A 19,655-nucleotide genomic window follows, 5' to 3' on the forward strand; every position below is an offset into this window, starting at 1 on the left:
TAATTAAAAGCCAAATACCAACAATTTCATTAGAAGCATAATTTGCTTAGCTCATAACAATGAAAACAGCCTTGGAGGCTAGTGTTGCTTCTGTTGGCAACTTTTGTTCAGAAGTTGAAAAGCTTTATTTCTACTTTTCCTTAAATGTTAGTCCTTTGCAGTTCATCAAAGTACATTTCTCTATTTTACCACATTGTCCTCAAAAGTATTGAGCACGACCAACATCAAGTTAACTCATCCTATTGAATTACTTCATTTCTTTCTTAGTAATAAACTTACACAATAAAAGGAGATTGGCTCCTCTTGATTTCCATTTAGGTCTTTTACTAACACAAGGAGGACGATGATCTAGGCTTATGTATTTAGGAATTATGTTGAAGTGTTATGCATTTTGATGTTAGTTAAGTACACTTTTGTGAAAACTTATCTATAATCCAAAAGAGTTGAAGTGTAGTATGATATAGAAAACAATTCAACAGAGTTGGCAAATACCATTAATATATAATGTTGACAAATCATAGTTTTCTTGCCTCACTTCATGTTTTGGTTAGGTAACTTTATACACATTCCCATTTAGGTTGTATTGTTTCATTACTGAACTTTAATGGCACAAACCAGTCCTTCCCATAAATAGAATAATTTCTTTATAGCCTTTATAATGTATTACATATTCAGTGAAGACATCATTTATTTAAATAAACTTTATATACAATATATGCTGCAAGAAAAACAAAATCTACAGATTCAATGATGGTTTCATGCATTGGTGATCTTTGAATATAAAATGAGGGTCTTGAGAACATGGAGAATGTTGCATTTCCACAGTAATGGACGATAAAATGGGAATCCCATTAAATAAAACTTCTATTTCCAATCACCACATGGAAGGCTCATCATACCTGAAACAGAAACAAAGTATGAGTAAAGGCAACTGCTAACATTTTTAATTCGATAACAAAGATATGCTTAACACACAAAGGACTTTTTCTGACTGCTGTTCTCATTTTCTTGTCTTTTCACAAACAAACGTTGTCACACAGGTGACAACTAGTACCACTTCTACTCATTACCACATTTACCCAGACAAAAAATTCTGGTCTCCCTTTTATTGGAAAGATGTTGTGAAACCTGAAAATGGCTAGGAAAGATTTACAAGAATGTTGCCAGGGTTGGAGGATTTGAGCTATAGGGACAGGCTGAACAGGCTGGGGCTGCTTTCCCTGGAGCGTCGGAGGCTGAGGGATGACCTTATAGGAGGTTTACAAAATCATGATGGGCATGGATAAGATAAATAGACAAGGTCTTTACCCTGGGGTGGGGGAGTCCAGAACTAGAGGGCATAGGTTTAGGGTGAGAAGGGGAAGACATAAAAATGACCTGATGGGCAACTTTTTCATGCAGAGGGTTGTACGTGTATGGAATGAGCTGCCAGAGGAAGTAGTGGAGGCTGGTACAAATGCAGCATTTGAAAAATATCTGGATGGGTATATGAATAGAAAGGGTTTAGAGGGATATGGGCTGGGTGCTGGCCAATGGGATAAGATTGGTTTAGGATACCTGGACAGCATGGATGAGTTGGACCAAAGTATCTGTTTCCCTGCTGTACGTCTCTATGACTAAATATTTACATTACCAGTTTGGTTAATAATTTCTTTAGTGGAGGGCAAATTAACTTAGAGTTTTAGATGAAATCTTTGTCAAATGCACAGCATTATAATAAAGGTGACCTTTACTGAATTTCCGAGAAGGCTCAAAGGGCAAAGTGATCATTTTTGCTTCGATCAATTATGTCCTTGTTGCACAGGGTCAGAAGTCACAACACCAGGTTATAGTCCTACAGGTTTATTTGAAATCACAAGCTTTTGGGGTGATGCTCCTTCATCAGGTGAAGTATCCACCCCAGTTGAAAGTGAGCACCTTGTTATATTTTCAATGCTAAGCTACTTACAAAATATTTGTAAAATTAAACACAATGGTGGATACTGTAATGTTCAAAATTGTTATTTTTAATCTTTTCAGCCCTTTATATTTTCCTTTCATGTTAGAAAGCTCTCATTGATATACCCTTTAACCTGTTCAGTTCTAGCATCACTCCCTACTAACACACCTACTGCACCCACCCCACCCTTACTTCCTGCCAGTACCCCAGCCTCAAACTCAAGCCTCAACAGTTGGGTGAAATTCTGGTAGAATCGAAATGAATCGGAGTTTCTGGTCATGTATCAAATTCAAAGTATAATTTGATCCACTTAAGCAGATAGTCTACCTTTCTTGATGCCATTCTATAGTTAAAAAAAAAAATCACACAACACCAGGTTATAGTCCAACAGGTTTAATTGGAAACATTAGCTTTCAGAGTGCCACTCCATCAGGTGTTGAGTTGTGCTTAAATTTACTTAATCTTGTATTCATACCAGTTAGAACACCAAAGGTGAATTTAAATCTCTTTCTAGCAACCAAACTAAGCTTTGGTGTTAATTTTCTTGAACATTCCTTTTACTTTAAAATCCATGTACCAGTGGAAATGTAACAAGTCATTAATGAAAGGTTCTCCAGACTGATCATTATATTGGGCTCCAGAAATTGGAGTTAGATATTTGCATGTAGTGGGTGTGATTTAAAAAAGAACTGAACCTCTGATGGAATTTCTCATCAATTCTTAGATGATTGAACACCATTATTTAAATATGTGCCTTCAACCTAGACTAAACTAATTAAATTTAATGATGCTGCAGAAGTCAATTAATGCATGCCCACCCCCATCTATCAAATGCTGCATCTGGTGCTGTCAATAGTGAATTGCTTTAAGCTGTACACTGCTATCATGAAAAGCTGTGGTGTTACAAAAAAAATTCTTGACAAATATATTCACCTGTATTTAGGGGAACTTTAAGTACTCCGTCAGCAGCAGATCAGTGATCAGAGCTTCAGGGTTAGATCTCTTTCCATGCCTGTTGTAAACAAATAACCAAAACATTTTTAAACAATTACCAAATTTGTTCAGTTCATTCAGCAAATATTTAAATACACTTTTCTTAAAGAAAGTGGAGCATGCACGCCAAACAAATTCTGCAGGTGACAACAAAATTGGAGATGTAGTGGACAGTGAAGAAGGTTATCTCAGATTACAACGGGATCTTGATGAGATGGGCCTATGGGCTGAGGAGTGGCAGATGGAGTTTAATTCAGATAAATGCAAGGTGCTGCATTTTGGGAAAGCAAATCTTAGCAGGACATATACTCTTAATGGTAAGGTCCTAGGGAGTGTTGCTGAACAAAGAGACCTTGGAGTGCGGGTTCATAGATCCTTGAAAGTGGAGTCGCAGGTAGATAGGATAGTGAAGAAAGCATTTGGTATGCTTTCCTTTAATGGTCAGAGGATTGAGTACAGGAGTTGGGAGGTCATGTTGCGGCTGTACAGGACATTGGTTAGGCCACTGTTGGAATATTGCGTGCAATTCTGGTCTCTTTCCTATCGGAAAGATGTTGTGAAACTTGAAAGGGTTCAGAAAAGATTTACAAGGATATTGTCAGGGTTGGAGGATTTGAACTATAGGGAGTGTTGAATAGGCTAGGGCTGTTTTCCCTGAAGTGTCGGAGGCTGAGGGATGACGTTAGAGGTTTACAAAATCATGAGGGGCATGGATAGGATAAATAGACAGTCTTTTCCCTGGGGTCGGGGAGTCCAGAACAAGAGGACATAGGTTTAGGATGAGAGGGGAAAGATATAAGAGAGACCTAAGGGGCAACTTTTTCATGCAGAGGGTGGTACATGTATGGATTGAGCTGCCAGAGGAAGTGGTTGTAGTACAATTGCAACATTTGGATGGGTATATGAATAGGAAGGGTTTGGAAGAATATGGGCCAGATGCTGGCAGGTGGGACTAGATTGGGTTGGGATATCTGGTCGGCATGGACGAGTTGGACTAAAAGGGTCTGCTTAGGAGAAAGTGAGGACTGCAGATGCTGGGGATCAGAGCTTAAAAATGTGTTGCTGGAAAAGCGCAGCGGGTCAGGCAGCAAAGGAAAAGGAGAATCGATGTTTCGGGCATAAGCCCTTCTTCCTGAAAGGTCTGTTTCCATGCTGTACATCTCGAAGATTCTAAATTCTGATTAATTTAAACACATCCATTCAGGTTAAGAAAAAACACAATAAATGAACCATTGTCAGAAATAAAAACAAATAGTGTACAGGAAGCCAATCAGAATCTGGAAGTTAGTGTAACACTACATCAGAACTGGCCAGGAATCATCTGCGTAATGAATTGTTCCATACTCAAAACTGCTTCACCTGAAACATTACCTTACTTTTTATAAAATAGTGAAAAGCTAGGATAAGTGTACATTACAAGAACTTAGGTGTATATATTTTGGTGACCAGATATATAAAAATTAAAATGATGTTAGCCACGTATTTAGACGGCTAGAATATGAAGGGGAGGAAATTTTGTTCCAGTTATACAAACCCCTGGTTAGACCACATCTAGAATGCTCTCTACAATTCTGGACACTAAGAGAAGATACATTGGTCTCAAAGATCTCTGTACAGACTCACCAGACTACTATCTGCACTGCAAAATACATAGACCATAAAGCACAAAAAGGTGATACGTCCAAATGGTCCATGTCAGTGCCTGTGTTCCATTCTTGCCTTCTCATCTATCAATATAACCCTGCATTTATATTTATGGAGAAGCCAGATATGTACCCATAGCATTTCTCTCAACAACTCCTATACGAATAAGTTCCATATGCTCACTGAGTATATTGTGGGTAAAGATATTTGTTCTGAATTTCCTATCAGTGGTGAACTTATATAATAGCCTCTAGTTTTTTTCCTCTATACTCCAAATGATAAATGTTTTCTGTGTGTCTGATCTATTAGTACAGTTACCCCTCACCTACTTGTTTGAAGGGAACAGTGACCCGGCCTGTCCATTCTTTAATGATGGATATAAGTTTGCAATTCTGGTGTCATCCTTGTAAACCATTTTGCTCACTCTACAACACTCGCCATTAATATTGTATTATTAAATAAATGTAGATTACAAAAACTAGGATTGTTTTCCCTGGAATTTGGGTTGATTGAGGTTGAAAAATGTGGTAGATTTTTTTTTTCCCACTTCTGAGGTATTCTACCGCAAAGAATGTAATTTTTAAAATCAGAGATAAGCCATTCAGGAGAGATGTTAGGAAACATTTCTTCATCCAAAGGGAAGTATAAAACTCTGTCCTACAAAGAAACAGCAAATTTTAGCTTAACAAATAATTTTAAACACAAGCTTGATGGATTTTTGCTAGTAGAGGATATTAAGGGATATAGTGCCAAGGAAAGTGGTTAGAATTAGGATTTATGTCAGCTGTCAATTCATGGAAAGGTAGAACAGACTTGTGAAACTTAATCATGTACTTCTGTTTACTACCTTGCATCCAGATCCTCAGAAAAAGACTGAATATTTACAAGTAGCTGATATTAAATTATAAGTGTTCTTTCTCAACACTATTCATTACCTGCATCAGGCCTGGTTTAAACAAAGTCAAAGAACTGAAGTTGTACACAGTTAAAAGGGCTTTATCATGCCATGGAAACCTTCTTGTGTAGAATTAAGGATTCAGAGCTATGTTTGTTACATATGGCGTCTGCTTCCCATTAGCTTCAATTCACATGCTGCAGCTGTACAAAATTGTTTACGTTTCTGGTCACCACGTTATAGGAAGGATGTGGAAGCTTTGGAAATGATTCAGAAAATTTACTAGGATGTGGCCTCGTATGAGGGAAGGCCTTATGAGGAAAGGTTGAGAGACTGGAGGCTGTTTTTGTTAGAGAGAAGGTTGGGAGGTGACTTATTTGAGACACAAGATAATCAGAGGGTTAGATAGGTTGGACAGTGAAAGCTTTTTTCCCCTGGTTGGTGAAGGCTAGCACGAGGGGACATAGCTTTAAATTGAGGAGTGATATATATAGGTCAGATGTCAGAGGTAGTTTCTTTACAGAGAGAAGTAGAGGCGTGGAATGCGCTGCTTGCAACAATAGTAGACTCGACAAATTTAATGGCATTTAAATGGTCATTGGATATAGATATGGAGAAGAATGGAATAGTGTAGGTCAGATGGGCTTCAAATTGGTTCCACAGGGCCTTTGTGACTCATATCTTTTTCAGGCATGGATTTCATTTTTTGATGCACACTGCTTTGTTGAACCATATCCTACTTCAAGTTTTTAAAAAGTGTAACCAGTATGTTGCAAAGACATGGGAAAGATGTACATGTCTTCCTCATTGTCTGAAGTTCTAAAACTATTGAGGGTTGTAGATCAGAGATTTTCATTGACGTTACTGCTGTTTCTAATTCACAACAATTACTTGGATTCAAAACTCAATACATACTAGTCACAGAGTCGAGGACACCAAGGGAATCAAAAGATGATAACTCAAAAATAGCAAGAGGAGTTAGAGAAAATATATACACACACATGACTTGACAATGGCAGCTTAAATTTGAAAAGTAAAATACTGAACATGAGTTGGAGGAATAATTGAAGTGACACATATTCCACAAATAGAGTTTAAAAATTATGGGTGAAGTTAAAATAGATCTCGTGATGGTAGACTCACTCCGAGTTAAAAGTTGGTGATGTCAGTAGCACAAAATGGAAAAGAAAATTGTCATGGTGTAATCTGTCAATTCATTATTAGCCCATTTTGCATGAGTACTGTGGATTGATTTCACCCTCAACATACATAAATAATGTAGAAAGTGATAATCATTAAAATCAACAGAATATTGGATACCACAAGAACAACAACAGAAAATGAATTAGAGAATGCCATAAATCACACGGTACAGTGCTTGGGGTCGGATCACATCTCGACTCCCCATTCTGATGAAGGGTTTTCAACCCAAGCCCTTAACATTTGCTTGTTTCTCTATGGTGTCGCCTGATTGGCTGAGGTCCGAAGCATTTTGGCTTTATTCCAAGAATATAGTGTCCAGTTCCGCTCAATGAAGCGCAGAGAAGGCAAATGAGTGTTGAAGCAATGCAAAGAAAAGATACAAACCTGATTGCTGGTGCCAAGGATCAAACATCCTGATAGCAAGTGTTTTTGGGATAATCTGATGGGAAAAGTAGAGCTGGTTCTTTAATAGGATTTACTTGTGAATACAGAACAATTGGATGCAGGTTCAAGCTTGTGAAAGGACCGATGTTCAAAAATATTTATTTCCACAGAGTGATCAAGATATCGAATAGGCATTCAAATACTCAGGGATGAAAACCATAGAATCATTTCACAAATGAATGCTTTATGGAGAGCCTGTAGTGTCTATCTGCATCCTACTCTTGGGAAATAAGGCAGGGCAGATGACTCAGGTGTCGGGGGGGGTGATACTTTGGGACCAACGATCATAATTCTTTTTGTTTTAAAATCGTGATGGAAAAGGATAGACCAGATCTAAAAGTTGAAGTTCTAAATTGGAGAGAGGCCAATCTTGACGGTATTAGACAAGAACTTTCGAATGCTAATTGGAAAATGGGAAGCCTTCAGAAATGAGATAACAAGAATCCAGAGAAAGTATATTCCTGTCAGGGTGAAAGGAAAGGCTGGTAGGTATAGGGAATGCTGGATGACTAAAGAAAGGTTTGGTTAAGAAAAAGAAGGAAGCATATTGAGTGAATCCTTAGAAGAGTATAAAGGAAGTAGGAGTATATTTAAGAGGGAAATCAGGAGGGCAAAAGGGGACAAGAGATAGCTTTGGTAAATAGAATGAAGGAGAATCCAAAGGGTTTTTACAAATACATTAAGGACAAAAGGGTAACTCGGGAGAGAATAGGGTCCCTCAAAGATCAGCAAGGCGGCCTTTGTGTGGAGCCACAGAAAATGGGGGAGATACTAAATGAATACTTTGCATCAGTATTTACTGTGGAAAAGGATATGGATGATATAGACTGTATGGAAATAGATGGTGACATCTTGCAAAATATGCAGATTACAGAGGAGGAAGTGCTGGATGTCTTGAAACAGGTAAAGGTGGATAAATCCCCAGGACCTGAACAGGTGTATCCGAGAATTCTGTGGGAAGCTAGAGGAGTGATTGCTGGGCCTCTTGCTGAGATATTTGTACCAACGATAGTCACAGGTGCGATGTCGGAAGACTGGAGGTTGGCAAACGTGGTGCCACTATTTAAGAAGGGCGGTAAAGACAAGCCAGGGAACTATGGACCGGTGAGCCTGACCGCAGTGGTGGGCAAGTTGTTGGAGGGAATCCTGGAGGGACAGGATGTACATGTATTTGGAAAGGCAAGGACTGATTCGGGATAGTCAACATGGCTTTGTGCATGGGAAATCATGTCTCAAAAAGTTGAGTGAGTTTTTTGAAGAAGTAACAAAGAAGATTGATGAGGGCGGAGCAGTAGATTTGATCTATATGGACTTCAGTAAGGCATTTGACAAGGTTCTCCATGGGAGACTGATTAGCAAGGTTAGATCTCATGGAATACAGGGAGGACTCGCCATTTGGATACAGAACTGGCTCAAAGGTAGAAGATAGAGGGTAGTGGTGGAGTGTTGTTTTTACAGACTGGAGGCCTGTGACCAATGGAGTGCCACAAGGATCAGTGCTGGGTCCTCTACTTTTTGTCATTTATATAAATGATTTGGATACGAGCATAAGAGGTACAGTTAGTAAGTTTGCAGACGACATCAAAATTGGAGGTGTAGTGGACAGCGAAGAGGGTTACCTCAGATTACAATAGGATCTGGATCAGATGGGCCAATGGACTGAGAAGTGGCAGATGGAGTTTAATTCAGATAAAAGCGAGGTGCTGCATTTTGGGTGAGCAAGTCTTAGCAGGACTTATACACTAAATGGGAAGGTCCTAGGGAGTGTTACTGAACAAAGAGACCTTGGAGTGCAGGTTCATAGCTCCTTGAAAGTGGAGACGCAGGTAGATAGGATAGAGAAGAATGCATTTGGTATGCTTTCCTTTATTCAAAGTATTGAGTACAGGAGTTGGGAGGTCATGTTGCGGCTACAGGTCACTGGTTAGGCCACTGTTGGAATATTGCATGCAATTCTGGTCTCCTTCCTATTGGAAAGATATTGTGAAACTTGAAAGGGTTCAGAAAAGATTTACAAGGATGTTGCCAGAGTTGGAGGATTTGAGCTATAGGGAGAGGCTGGGGTTGTTTTCCCTGGAGCGTCGGAGGCGGAGGGGTGACCTTAGAGGTTTACAAAATTATGTGTGAGGTATAGATAGGGTAAATAGACAAAGTCTTTCCCTGGGGTCAGGAAGTCCAGAACTAGAGGGCATAGGTTTAGGGTGAGAGGGGAAAGATATAAAAAAAGACCTGATGGGCAACTTTTTCATGCAGAAGGTGATACATATATGGAATGAGCTTATATTGCAACATTTAAGAGGCATTTGAATGGGTATATGAATAGAAAGGGTTTGGAGGGATTATGGGCCAGGTACTGGCAGGTGGGACGAGACTGGGTTGGGATATCTGGTTGGCATGGACGGGTTGGATCGAAGGGTCTGTTTCCATGCTGTACACCTCTATAACTATTAAAACCTCATCTGTTATTACCTCGTAACATATTTCTTTCAGGACTGAAAGAAACAGAACTTATATCTTAACATAAAGAACATTTAGTACATTCTCCCCCAAAACAATAAAATCGGTTAACTTCAAAATGACAATTGTAAAACATTGAAAATGCTTGGCATATTCAGCACAGTAAGTGATCAGTGGACATCCTGGAAACATTTCACGTTGATTATACTTTCACTGCTATTGATGTTGGCTTTGGTTCTTGTTGGTTATGTTGCACTATCAGCCCATAGTGAGATTGGTGGATCCCATCTCCTGGCTTTTCTAGTTGCAGATCTCCCAGAATTATATGGAGTAAATAAGGAGCGATTTCCAATTCATGAACCAAGTGATTGGTGGATAAAGAAGATCAAGGCAGATTAATTTGAATACTTTATGCACTGAACCAGAGGTAACAGGAATTCTATTTGAGTTACGTAAGCAATTTCCGAGACTAGAAAATCACTAATGCAGCTTGTTTTCACTGGAGTATTAATAATTATTTTAAAAGAGCCTAGTTGTGACTTTATAGAGGCAATTATTTCATGTGTTAGTTTCTTAAAGAAAACATTAGTGGAAATAACAAATTATCAAAACTTTATTCCCCAGGAATAATCCACACTGATTTCCTAGTTATGTTGTACAAAAGAAATACCGCTATCTGTATATTTTCTCCTTTTGGGAAAGGAGCAAAGTGATTTAAGGGTTAGTGTCAGAGATTTAAGCACAAAGACAACATCTGGCCCATCATGTTCATGCCAGTCATCAGGCACCAAACTATTCCAGTTCCATTTTACAGAATGTGGCCTGTAGCCTTGTATGCTATGGCATTTCAAGTATTTATGTAAACGCTTCTTAAATATTGTCATGGTTCCTGTCTCTATCACTTTACAGGCAGGGAGTTATAAATACCCTGCAAGCTCCGGTGAAAAAACCTTTCCTCAAATCCCTTCTAAATCTACTATCTCTTATCTTAAAGCTACACCTTCTGCTTATTGAACTTCTACTAAGTGGAAAGAATTCTTCCTACCTACCCTCTAATTTTGGAGATCTCAACCAGATCGCCCCTCACCTTTCTCATCTCTAAGGGAAACAACTTGCACCCTGTCTGGTCAGTCTTCATAGCTGAAACATCTGAGCACACATACACAAATCATGGAAAACGGAAGGAGAAATCGGTAAAGCCACTGGAATAAACATAATAGGGTATTGGGTTTAAACATAAAGGCTTAAAAGTGTGTTGCTGGAAAAGCACAGGTCAGGCAGCATCAAAGGAGAAGGAGAATCGATGTTTCGGGCATCAGCCCTTCTTCAGGAATCTTAAGCCCGAAACATCGATTCTCCTTCTCCTTTGATGCTGCCTGACCTGCTGCGCTTTTAAGCTCTGATCCCCAGCATCTGTAGTCCTCACTTCCTCCTAGTTGCTTTAAACATAAGGCAAAAGTATAAAAACAAAAAAAAAAATTGTAAACCTCTTGTAAGTTGCTCCTTTGTCCAATTCTGGGTATCACACTTTAGGAAGGTGCCATGGTCTTGGAAAGGGTGTAACAGAAATTTAACAGAATGATACCAGGGATGAGGGAATTAGACTGGTTCCCATTAGAGGAACGTTAATATTGGGAAATTATGAGGGATTTTGATATAGTAAATATAGAGAAATTAAAAGGTGCATTTGAGTTACAAATTTAGCTTTCAAAGACAAGGCGGTTAAAAGAAATGCCAAAGAGGTTAGCAGACTTCGTTTCAATAACAACAAGTGTTTAGCTTTGGAATACATCCCACAGAGGTGTGGCGGAAACAGTGAATTATAACTAGCTAAAGATAATTGGACACAAACGTGAAAAGAAATCTGAACGAGGTATGAGGGAGGAGCAGGACTGTGTGCGATTTAGGCAGCTCTTTCAGGAAGTGGTTGAGACATGCCGGGATAACTAGCTTCCATTCCTCTTTAGAGTTAGACGCTGGAAGTTCGGCCAAGGTGGTCATCTTCCACGTGACATCTAATCCAGTTCCCCCCCCCCCCCCAATAGGCTGCCAGTCTATCCTCAGTGACTCATTCTGTTAAAATGCTTTTGCTTCGATAATTTGCGTTGACTAAAAGCAAATAACTGATCAAGTTTTCTACCAAGACACAGGTTACAATAAACATTCCGATAGCTGCCATTAGCTGCTGCGCGCCCTGGTCAAAACCCTGCAAATAAACAGAGCTCTGTATATACACCGTACCCACCAACACCGTTGGCTTGCATGGTCAAAACACGAATACAAGAAATCTTAATTTACCCTGTACTCCTTTTGGAAGAATGTTTAATTCTAAATTCACGAGGATCTGCACATTTATTGTTCGATATTGTTAAACCATTCAGTCAGAGAAGTCCACCAAACTTCGCCAAACCATTACCGTAATACTCCCGTCTCTCCTTCAGCGCACGGTGCAGAGAACATGGGGAGACCGGAGACAGCAAGCTAATGTTTCGGGTCTAGATGACTCTTCAGCAGAGTTTTCACTTCAGCTTCTGATGAAGTGTTATGTAAGCTCAAAACGTTACCTTGGTCTCTCTCTCTCTGGACGTTCTGACCCGCCGTGATCTCCAGCATTTGTTGTTTACAGGACAATCTGCAGTAATTTGTTCCGAGCATCTGAGTTTGATCACTAGGTGGCAATGTCCGGTTAAACCCCCTCCCCACCCCGCTCCGCCCCGCCCGGCACTGAACCACAACAGCAACTGGACAGAGGACAGGGAGGGGTTTAGGGACAACAAACGGGGAGACGAATCGCAGACCTGAAACGTTAACTCGATTTCTCTCTCCGCACACAATTTCCACTCATTTCAGATTTTCAGCATCCGCACTCTGTTGCTTTTGTAAAATTAAATTAATTCGTATCGGCTTCAGTTTTGCCTTGGTCATGGGGCAGATCTTTCATTTCAGATCCTGTGTCAACTCTCATCTGTCTTTTCAAACAAAACGGAGGCTTCCTTCCCTTTTCAAGTGGAGATTAAAAATCGCCACATTCTCCTCGTTAATTCCATCCAACTCCCCCTCACAGCCAACACAATTAGAAAGCGGCGCTTTCTCTCACTTGTTGCTCGGACCCTTTGTAAATGACATGCCATTTGCTCGCTTTCCATGGACCGCGCTTCATGGATGACACCCTGCCCCTGCCCCTGAACCGGCTGCGGGCTCCTGTTCCCTTCGGTCCTGCAGTGAATGTGGCTGCTCCAGAGCAAACACCCCACCTCTCAATCTAAATCATAAAAGTCGTGGTGTGGGTGCTGCTGTTTTCATGCTTTTTCAGTGACAGTAACACTGAGCAGTAGCTTTCTGCAGCCTGTCATTACCACGGCAGACAGATAGGCATTCTAGTGGAAATGACACCCCATTACCCAAACTCTGACAGTTCGGCCACATTTTGGGATGCACAAAGTTAAGAATCACACAACACCAGGTTATAGTTCAACAGGTTTATTTGGAAGCACTAGCTTTCGGAGCTCCGCTTCTTCATCAGGTGGCTGTGGGGTACGTGAAGGAGCGGCGCTCCGAAAACTAGTGCTTCCAAATAAACCTGTTGGACTATAACCTGGTGTTGTGTGATTTTTAAATCAGGAACTATGGCAGCCTAACGAAATTCCGGAGTTTGCTGCCTTTAAGGAGGACCGTCTGCAAACCGTCTATAGCAGTGAGATATTCAGTCTGGAAACAGCAGATATCTTACCCACTGTATCCTCTCGGCCAAAGCTACAGAGAGGCAGAATTAAGTTGTGTTCCATTTGTGAATGGAATATCGATTTCCTGAAAGTTGCTAGTACAGAGCTTAGACAAAGCCATTCAGTGCTGCTTTCATTCGATGTAGTGCTGTCCAATGTTGTTAGTTCAATCTCGTCTGCTATTGTTGATAACTGTCGCTGGAATTGGCTAATATCGAAATTTCCAGACTCCACCAAAAGATTTGATTGACTCGGACTCCGCTTATACCGGATTCCAAGATGCTGTAAAATGTAGCCAGAGCAGAAATCCGGTGCATTTAGTCTTTCTCTTTAACTGGGACAGTGTTCTGCAACTTCATATTTTAGGTGGAGCTTCTCTGGGCTCACATCAATTCATGACATAATCTGAAAGTAACTCTTACCTCAGAATTGAGGAATTATTTCAGGGGAGGTTCTGATCTCAGTAACATTATCGGATATTACTTACCTAACCGAATACACCTGCTGCTCTAATGAGGATAATCACATTCAAACTGCAGTTTTTAAAACAGTCAGTTATTGTCTTAGAAATGCTCCCAGATTCCGCTTCACACGTGTGTTATGTATGTATATCATAAACACTTAGACGTCTCTGCACACAAACAACATCCTGCTGTAATAACCCGAAGTGTTGTGTATAGTTTTTTGTTTAAAAGAGTCAGTATTGCAAGTGATCTCGTTCCTAACTGGACCCAGTTCTATCAGACCGGGGTTAGGGCAATATGGGGAGATGGACTCACTAAACTGAAGTGGGAATGTTGCCATGTGCCATTTGAACTATCACCAATCCGGCGCTGAGCCCAATGTCAGCAATCATTCATGTTCTATCTCACAGGGTGAGATTTTAAAATGTTGAAACCCGGAGTGCTTATTAGCAGCTAACTTCAATAATGTTGGTAAAAATACAGAATTTGGAACGTTTTGACTCTATAAGATGTGTCCTACACTGCCTTGGAACTATTTTTTCCCTCGAGCTTCCCCTGTTTTGGATGTTTCTTAAACGCTAAAGAACTGAGCAGCCAGCAATGCCCCGGGTTCATGCCACCAAATGTATTGGATATGGAGCATGTAGCCTCACCTCTGCCTGGTGATGAGGTTAAGGTAGTGTTTCAGTGCGGCGTAGTATTTGGCCAGATCCTCAGCAGAAGCGCCTTCTCCTGGGTCGTTGGGCTTGGGCGGGTAAGCCTCGGCAAAAGTTCCTATACAGATCAGCAAGCAAAATGAAACTCCCAGCCAAAACTTCATGTTGCCTTGCATCTGGAAGGACAACAAAAAAAAATCAACTGAGCAGCGCATTTTTTTTCCCCCAGACAAGCTCCCGTTTCTGAGACATACGCATTAAAAAACAATCCAGTTCTTAAGCCGAGGAGAAATGTAACGTTTGACACTCCCCAGCGTTACAAAACATCGCACCAAGTGCAGCCGCTTACCAGAACGATCACTGTGTGGGGTCTCTCACAGACACAGTGACACAAGTCGCTATGTGCCGAGAAATTACAAACAGACTCAGATTGCCTGCTCGTAGCAATTCTCCCAAAACACACCGACACACAAGCCCATCCCTTTTGAACATCGAGCAGCAGCTGGGAACGCAACCTCGGGCGCTTCCCATTTTCGCTCGATGCCAGTTTTATACTATTCATTATCCTTTGGCTAAGCTGTTTGATATCGGTGCAAAAAACTTTGTTAAAGTCCACCGTGCACTGCTATATATGATGAAGCATGCATTTATTCTGAAATTAGTCTGAAATCACCACCGAGCTCATCATTTCTTAGTTTAAGTTGCATTCAGCAATCTAAAATCACAATTGGTCAAACTCGGACGATTTACACGCAACGCTTTCCCCTAGAATATTTTCCGCATATAACGTATGTAATCTATACGTTACACAGAGAGCCTGCCTCAGTGAGCCAATCCGATTTGGTGTTAGCCTTGTTCCGGGTTCATGTTACTCACATCTCGGGTCCAGCTGATGGTCAGAGGAAGTTGCTGGGAACCGGACAAGGAACTCTCGCTGTTCTGTGGGCGTCTCTGGCTGGTCGCCGTCTTTTTGAGGCTGAGAAGCTAATGCCATGTCATGCTTTTTATGTGTTCCCTTGGAGGAATTGAGGGAGGTTCCTAGTCACGCTTAATTGACCAGAATTCGTTATCACATTCCTGCAAAGGCGAAACGACGTCAGCAGTGGCGGTGTTGGAGCCCTGTCACTAACCTGCTGATCTATCATTGATAACACTGATTGCTTCCTGCCAACTCAAAGGAAACTTTCGGTCCTATCTACTGTGACCCCTTCCCCCTTAATATCCCAAGGGAGAATTCGCGATACAATGGTATTTAAAACAAGCTTTAGCAATTCTAAATTATTATCTATTAATAACACTGTACACTCGAACACTTAGTCTGCAGCCTCCTCGTGCCTTCGACTGAGATAAGGCTAAATTGCTTCATGGCTCACGCTGTATATTTGCTGATCTGTGTGTAAAGCAGAGAATCACCCAACTGGGAGCCCACAGCCCCTGCAATACGTTCAAGTGTAAGTTTCTCGGTGATTTGCATGTATTTCTCTACACTTTCACATCCTGTTTTTATGTTTCACGGTTGTCAGAAACAACGATTTTAATAAAACACATGAACACCGGCGCATGTTTAAAACGAACGATCCTTATAACAATTTTATTACTAATGTTTTGATTTGGGGGCCGTTACACATTGCTCTACTGCAGCACCTTCAATAGGTTCAAAACATTCAAACGTATACCAGGAGATCTTTGGAAATAAATACATCTTTGAAATAATTCGAGACCCTGGGAAGAGCCCCAGTATTGTATTGACAGTCTGGAAAGGTGGATTCTGCTTGGTCTAAATACGAGAGGCGCAAGTCTCTTATTAATAAAATGCTCTTTTTGGCTGGCTGGTCAGCCCGGCTTAATTCTTAAAAATTACATACACAGACGGTCAATTTTTCCCCAGTTTAAATGAAGGAGGATGCAATGCATTTCTTCCAAGAAATGAGGTTTTCCTTTGACTTTGAATAATGTGATAGTTTTGTGTTCACTGCTGGTGTGTGTGTGTGTGAGTGAGTGTGCTGGTGAGGGAGGACAGAGGAGATCGGGAAGATCCAAATACTGCTGCAGGTATCACTACAAACCCGGCGCCGACAGGGGAAATCCTCATAAACACAATCATTCTCAATACTGAACGATTGTGCCCCAAAAGCTTTGCACTTTTGTCACCCGTGAGCAGGAATGTCTGTCGTAACTCTAGTACAAAATTCGAGATCAAGAAACACGTCAGAAAATGTGCTCCCCACTCCCATGACAGTGAGCTCAAAGCTCCACAGAGCAAGCCTCCCGCTGGTAATACTTGACACATCCTTTTGTTTCCCGGCGGACTGTGGGAGGCAGGGGTCCGCAGAACCCAGTTACATTGTAAACATTCACCATGCAAGATTCTTTCAAGGACTCCCACAATCTAAATTATCACCCCATCCCTCATTTTCGTGGAGGCTTTTGCTTCTTTAAAACTCAATGTCTGGAGTACGAGAGTGACGCCAGATATTCCTGATCGCGGGTGACAGGAATGAAACGCTGTTGGAGCACAATCATTCAGTATTGAGAACGTATTGTCCACTTTACAAATGAAAGCAGATAAAATGGATCTTCTTGCTCCCTTTGCTTAATGGGTATTTAAGGTGTGAGAGTTTTATTGAAAGTTACATCTGATCTCTGATTCACATGAGGTGGGAAAGGAGACCCTACTTTTGCTGTTCCTGCTTCACGCTGGCTCACAACTGCTATCATTGCCTAAGCAGTGAGATGTGCTTTTACACTACCCAGACTCTCTGAAGTAATGGTGGGCGAATTAGACAGCGAGCTAGAGGGAGAGAGAGAGGAAAACTCTGAACTGGGTAATGTCGACGTAATTGCTAAGTTCAGGAATTCATGTCAAAATAGGTTAGTCAGTCAGTCAGGACCCTAAAGTGGGATGTAGACGTGTTCTCCTGTGGTTCATCCTGACAATAAGAGGAGCACTTTCAGACATCATTACCCTAAAGAGATTCGTTTTAAAAAGCATCTTGCAGTTTGTTAAAAAGCTGACATGGTCATGACAGGCGCCGATTTTCAATATTTGGAAGAAAGGGCAAGTCGGAAATAGAGGGGCTGAAGGGATAGAAATACAAATATATTAGCATCTTCTGCAACTCTTCTCTCGGATATGTTTCCCACCAAACATGTACATTTCTGAGTGTCTACTGAACAAGGCCATTCCGCAGTTCACAGGCTAATACTGAGGACCCCAAAACCATGGATCACGGCTGATCTAGAACGGAAGGTGGGGAATAAGACTATTCTCTCTCGCAAGGAAGTCTGTCAGGAGCTAAAATTCAAGTTATCAACACTATGAACAGGATTGATAGAGCGACTGGAAAAGACTGTGTCATCAGGAAGATGAGCTTAAATTGAAAATGATCACCCAAAGAATGAGGTTCGGAGAGAGTTCTCCACACAGAGAGAATTTGTGAACGGACTGACGCTTTGTCAAAGGGAAATTTTTGCAGATATGGAGGGAAGTAAATGCACATTTGAAACACAAGGCGAGTCCAGTATTATATTAGTTTGGGGATTATTCTTGGCATCACAAAATGGATTTCTGTGCAAAAAGGGAAAAAAAGGAATTGCTGTATTTTTTTGTCTGGCATTCGGGGGCAAATTTCAAATATTCCCAGGTGACAGGGAGGATGAGGATGAGGAAAATAGAATGTGCACCCTTGAAGCCCAACTTTTGACAGAGACTCCCAGGAAATCGGAGCTTTCAGTCTATATACGGTCGGAGAGTGGAGAACCGGCGCGGTACACGCTGAGCCGTGTCACCTTTACCGGGGGAGTTTAAATCCTGATACCCCACCCCCCTCCCTTGAAACTTTGTGAAAGATGTCTCTGACTGGGGTGGACAGTCCCCAGGTACCGAGCTCGATGATTACACACTTGTCTCAGCGTTGGGGATCTGCGTTCGAGTTCACCGCGGCAATCACTCACACTGACCCTGAACTTCTGCCTGGAACCTCCAGCTACTTCCTGACCCCTGACTGTACTCCGAGAGGCTCCGATTGTCCCTCAACTTGACCAACTCTCTACCCTAACTTAGCCCAAAACTCCTAGACTCTTCCCTGACCCACCACCCACTCAACCCTTTACCAACACCACCTACCTCATCTACCCACTCTCCTGCCATCCTACCCGCCTGCCATACAACCTTCCTGCCATCCTACTCTCCTACCATCTCACCCTCCTGCCATCCTACCCTCCTGCCATCCTACTAGCCTGCCATCCTACCTTCCTACCATCCTATTCTCATCTGCCAACATTGCAACCAGGCAATAAAAAGCCTAGAAATGTGGTGAAGGCAACTTCAATTCAAGGAGGCAATTATTTGGACAGCCCTTCATCAATTTGCTGCTGATGCCTGAAATGTCGATTTTCCTGCTCCTCAGATGCTGCCTGACCTGCTGTGCTTTTCCAGCACCGCTCTAATCTTGACTTGAGATTGTCTGGGGAACAGAGATGGACTGAGTAATAGAGATGGACTGGGTAACACATCCAGATTGGGTAATAGAGACAGACTGGGTGACAGAGACAGAGTTGGTAACAGAGCTGGACTGGGTGACAGAGCCAGCCTGGGCAATAGAGACAGTCTGGATATTAGAGTGGACTGAATCATAGAGCTGGTGTGGGCACAATGTGCTGAATGGCCTCTGACTGCAGCTTCATAATTCTGTGATTACACGAGAACCACCATCACTCTATGCCCCTCCCCACCAGCTCACCCACCCCCATTATACCTACCACCTCACCCACCATCTCATCCGCCACTAGACCCACCCACCACCATACTTACCTACCACCTCAATCACCACCTCACTCTCACACCACTTATCATCCCACCCACTGACTCATCCACTTACTCATCCTGTCTTCCCCCATCCCCCAGCTATTCACTCATCCACTTATCATAAATTCACTTTTGAACATTTAAACTCCACATAAGCAGCTAATGTTGTAAGAAAGTGGGACCCTTGTCTCCACCCATCTTAATTTTCTAAAGTGGAGCTCTGCAACAGACTGTTCAATTCTGCATTTCTGAAGAAGTCTGTGTTAGATTAGATTAGATTAGACTTACAGTGTGGAAACAGGCCCTTCGGCCCAACAAGTCCACACCGACCCGCCGAAGCGCAACCCACCCATACCCCTACATTTACCCCTTACCTAACACTACGGGCAATTTAGCATGGCCAATTCACCTGACCCGCACATCTTTGTGAC

General features: G+C 41.7%; 1 protein-coding gene across 1 annotated transcript; it reads right to left on the reverse strand.

The window, feature by feature from the left end:
- Positions 1 to 767: 767 nt before the first annotated feature.
- LOC132816001 (pro-neuropeptide Y-like) lies at positions 768 to 15,142 on the reverse strand. The gene is made up of 4 exons (XM_060825405.1): positions 14,767 to 15,142; positions 14,415 to 14,593; positions 2,873 to 2,951; positions 768 to 899 (listed from the first exon to the last, which is right to left on the reverse strand). The coding sequence occupies exons 1-3, from the start codon at positions 14,977 to 14,979 to the stop codon at positions 2,879 to 2,881; spliced, it is 465 nt and encodes a 154-aa protein (XP_060681388.1). The 5' UTR covers positions 14,980 to 15,142; the 3' UTR covers positions 768 to 899; positions 2,873 to 2,878.
- Positions 15,143 to 19,655: the final 4,513 nt, after the last annotated feature.

This window comes from Hemiscyllium ocellatum, chromosome 5 (genome assembly GCF_020745735.1).
Source record: "Hemiscyllium ocellatum isolate sHemOce1 chromosome 5, sHemOce1.pat.X.cur, whole genome shotgun sequence".
In the NCBI taxonomy this organism is placed as follows: Eukaryota; Metazoa; Chordata; class Chondrichthyes; order Orectolobiformes; family Hemiscylliidae; genus Hemiscyllium; species Hemiscyllium ocellatum.